At 44.3% G+C, this 3975-nt stretch overlaps 1 protein-coding gene across 1 annotated transcript in view; it reads right to left on the reverse strand.

Annotated features, from left to right (window-relative positions):
• The window catches only part of Gsap (gamma-secretase activating protein), a 75493-nt gene that overhangs the window by 44737 nt on the left and 26781 nt on the right, over window positions 1-3975 (reverse strand). Inside the window, exon 12 of the mRNA XM_023724317.1 lies at window positions 3107-3192. Coding sequence (XP_023580085.1) covers window positions 3107-3192 — 86 coding nt within the window. The remainder of the gene's footprint in view (window positions 1-3106; window positions 3193-3975) is intronic.

A 3975-nucleotide genomic window follows, 5' to 3' on the forward strand; every position in this document is an offset into this window, starting at 1 on the left:
CCCCCCTTTATCATTCTGTCTCTTGATGGGCATCTAGGCTGCCTTCGGAGCTTAGCTGTTGTGAATTGCATGACATAAATATGGGTGTGCATGTATGGCCGTATCGTGATGTCTTAACTCACGTTACCTAGACACCTTCTGGACACCTTCAAGAGAAATGGCTGGGTCAAATGGAGTTTCTAGCTGGGGACTTGGCGGATGCTCCATTCTGTTTCCACGGTGATTGCAGCCCTCAGAGTCAACAACGCTGACGGGCTCCTCTTTCCTGCAGTCTCACCAGCAGTGCGACCAACGTTAAGAACCACTTCTAAACCTCACCACATCTCTACGCAAATCCCAACTGGTGGTTTCCTAAGTGTATTGCCTCAGGCAAGTTAATCCTCAGGTTCCTCGTTTGTAAGAAAATGTAGAACTGCTGTCAGAGGTTCTCGTGTGAGAATTACTGAGGTGCTAGGCATGAGACTGTCACAAGGTAGTCCTAAGTGGACGTAAAGGACAGCTGCTATTATTCCAGAATAATTCTGGTGCTATTTATAAACCGGAGGAAGTCACAGTTTGAACAATTAAAGCAAATCATATCCTTAATGGTATATCCAGAGACTTTCAAGAAATATTCATCAATGTTTAAGATAACATCTCACCAGGCCCAGCCTTCAGGAAGCCATTTAGACAGTAAAAACTATTACAAAGTTTTCCAAGGGAAATTATTTCACCGGGATGATTAGTATAAGGCCCTAAACACTGCTGCCCACTGGTTGTGAGAGCGCACGAAGAAGGGCTTTTGCATGGCAGGAGTAGAAAGAACAAGGAACACACATCCTCACCCACCTGCTCCCTGGGTAGTGTACAGACCCACAGCTGCAGACCACAGGGCAGCAAGACCTTCACACACTGCACACCACGCTCCGCCTACACAGCTGCCACAGCCGGGTCTGCCCAGGACTCCGGGTTGGCCAGCGCTCTTTCCTAGAGCCACGTTTCCTGGTCTCCACACCGGCGGAAACCGAAGCTCTCCCATCTAGCAGGAGCTGTATTTAGATTAGTTTCCTTCTCCAGTCCTACTTTGCTGGAGTAGATTTTGCTCGTTTTAGCTACAGGAGCAGAAATAATTTCTTAATCATGAGCCTGGGAAATACATAAGCAACCTATTTGTCAAAAGCCAGAAGATTGCTTCTCCACTTTGTTTCATTTTAAGTCTGGAAACATCGCATTGGAAAGGCTATTTTTTGTGTTTTGGGATTTATTGTAAAGAGAATTTCTATTTTCCCTGACCTTGCTAAGAGAGGAAAAACACTGGATTCTTTCGCATCTCATGCCAGATATTTTATTAAATATATCATAAGCAGCTTTTTAAGTTATACCTGCCACTGTTCGTGAAACATTCCTATTGGAATACAATGAAAAGGAATAAAAAGCTACATAGAGTTGAGGGCTAAAGATGATGTTTGAATTCAAATCCAAGATTCAAATCCAAGTACCAGGGCAAATCCAAGTACCTGGTCCCCCCCAGCGGCCTGATCTTAGTTTATGCCGCCTTCGAAGCAGATTCACACCAACAGTGGTTCCTCTCTGCAAGGTCTTTCTCCTCTACACTAGCCGCATCCTGGAAATGTTCAAACACACAGGAGTCTCCATTGTCTTACTTAATAACATTCCCAGAATGCCAGCTCTGCTTGCACATCTACAATGCTGCTATGATGTCTTCAACCCCAGGTCCTGCTCCCCCAAACGCAGTCATGAGTCGGCCTCACTCTGGCATGGAGCGGGCAGCAGGCTGTACCCACCAACCTGGCTGCCCTCCTCTGCCAAGTCCCTTCCACCCTCACCCCTTGGGCCTCTCTCAGAGCCCCCCCATACCTCAGGCAATGTGCCCCAAGGAGGGCTGGGGTCCCCCTTCCCAGACCCCTCCCACACCATCCATTTGCTGGTGCCAAAAGCTTAACAGCAGCTCCTTGCCACATAGATTACGGCAAGGCCCCTCTGGTGCCCGGTCCACACCGTGTCCCAAAGCCACCCTTCTCTGTCCCCTGCCCTTTCACCTCATCCAAAGGCTAAGCCCCCACTTCTCTTGCCTGCTCCCACCCCCACCCCCACGCCAGTGAGTTCTCAAGGGTGCACATCCAATGGCATCGCCCCTGCAAAAACAGCTTAGTGTCTGAGCACCACCCCAGCCCCAAAGGGCCAGGTGATGTTGGCAGGGCAGCAGGGCCACCACGGGGGCCGAAGCATCATCATTCACAGTACCCATTTAGAGGTCAAAGGGATGTGATTTTTTATTTATATAATTAAACCTATTTATAAAGGGGGTGCAAGCTTAATTCAAGTACTCAGGTAGTAAACATCTGCTCACACTGGGACATTAAAAATGGCTATTAGCCTTCATTTCTAGGGTTCATTATTTACAAGATTATTCAGGTAATGTGCATTTTTACACCTTTTATTTAACTCAGTGCTATTCCTCTCTCATTCTTAGATACTATTTTTCCGCCTTTCCATTTTCTCTTCCCACTACAAATGCTATGCTGGGGTAGAACCCTGCAACCAATAGCTTTAGGTTAGGTTCTGACTGTAAGGACAGGAGGTTAGCGAGCGGCTGCTATGCCAAGCCCGTGGGTTTAGAGGCGAACACAGCAGTAGGCCAGACGCAGGAAGCAGCTCGGGCCCCAGGCACTTCCCGTGAGGAGATGGAACAGGCGAGAACACTGGAGCTAACTCAGAACAAACCAGGCACCTCTACTAAAGCAGCACAAGTAACTGTTAGAACGGTAATCCTGCCGGCCATGATAATCTCGCACAGACAGAACGCACGGGTATAAAAGTACAAAGGAGGGGTTAAGCATGTTGCTCAGTGGCAGCTGCAGGCTTAGCATGTGCAAGGGCCTGGATTCAAGTACCAGCACCAAAAAACTAAAATAAAACCCAATAAAATTAAAGTGGGAAAGGTAATTTAGTATATTACATGTGTGTACGTCTATAGCCACGATTGCTATATAATAAACTGGCTGTTGTATATTATTCTTAGAGAACATATAGCTCAATCATAACTAAATTTTACATAGGACTCAAGTATATCTGAATAAATTAATAAATACAACCCTGGTTCTACCTGTGTGGTTGGTAAAAACATACAGAGTCAGGTGTTTGGACCATTTCTCTTGCTCTTCATGATACCCACACCCAAAGTTGACAAGCCTGAGAACACAAAGGAAAAGAGATTGCTGAATGTGAGGCTATACTTTCAGGGATCATTTCTATAGTATGAAATTGCTGAATGCATTTAGCAGTCCATTCCCCGCTCTAGGATGTGAGGAGCCACTGTCCACGCGCACAGAGGCGGGGACAGAGCCTTGAGATATTTAAATACTATATTTTTAAAAATGCATTCTTCTAAACACAAACAGTTTAGAAGAAAAATCTATTAAAACTTAAATTTTCATAAATTTTGTGATTTAGAATATATCCTAACATACCATCCTTCAAAAATAGGCACAACTAAATATATATGATAAAGCTAGCGAAACATCTAATCATCTTCTAATTCAGACTTGCATGTCTTCTTGTGCTTTGCTGGCCTTATTTTTTCTAAAACATGTTTTCACACTTTTATTACATATATAGTACTCTAGAGAAAGCAAGCTAGCTTGTCTTTTATGTAAAAAGAAAAACAGAAAAAAGAAACCAAAGCCATATGCTCAGCTGAGCTACAAGTGGATTAACCTGTTATATCTATTGAAAGCAATAAGAAAAGGGCTTTGATGTGGGGGCCAACTCTTTGAAATCTTGTATTTAATCGTGGGAAGAAGAGCTCTTCCACACATCAGAACAAATGGAAATAAATGGCTAAGAAAATCAACACAGCTGGTTTTACATACAAAATCCTGTGTTTGTGCTTGGTAAGTTGTTTATTTCCCCTACAGAGAAAAAATATGATACAGATGCACACAGAATATCAAGCTGTCCTTTTACCCATAATCT

This window comes from Octodon degus, unplaced genomic scaffold (genome assembly GCF_000260255.1).
Source record: "Octodon degus isolate 3935 unplaced genomic scaffold, OctDeg1.0 scaffold00108, whole genome shotgun sequence".
NCBI classification, from domain to species: Eukaryota; Metazoa; Chordata; class Mammalia; order Rodentia; family Octodontidae; genus Octodon; species Octodon degus.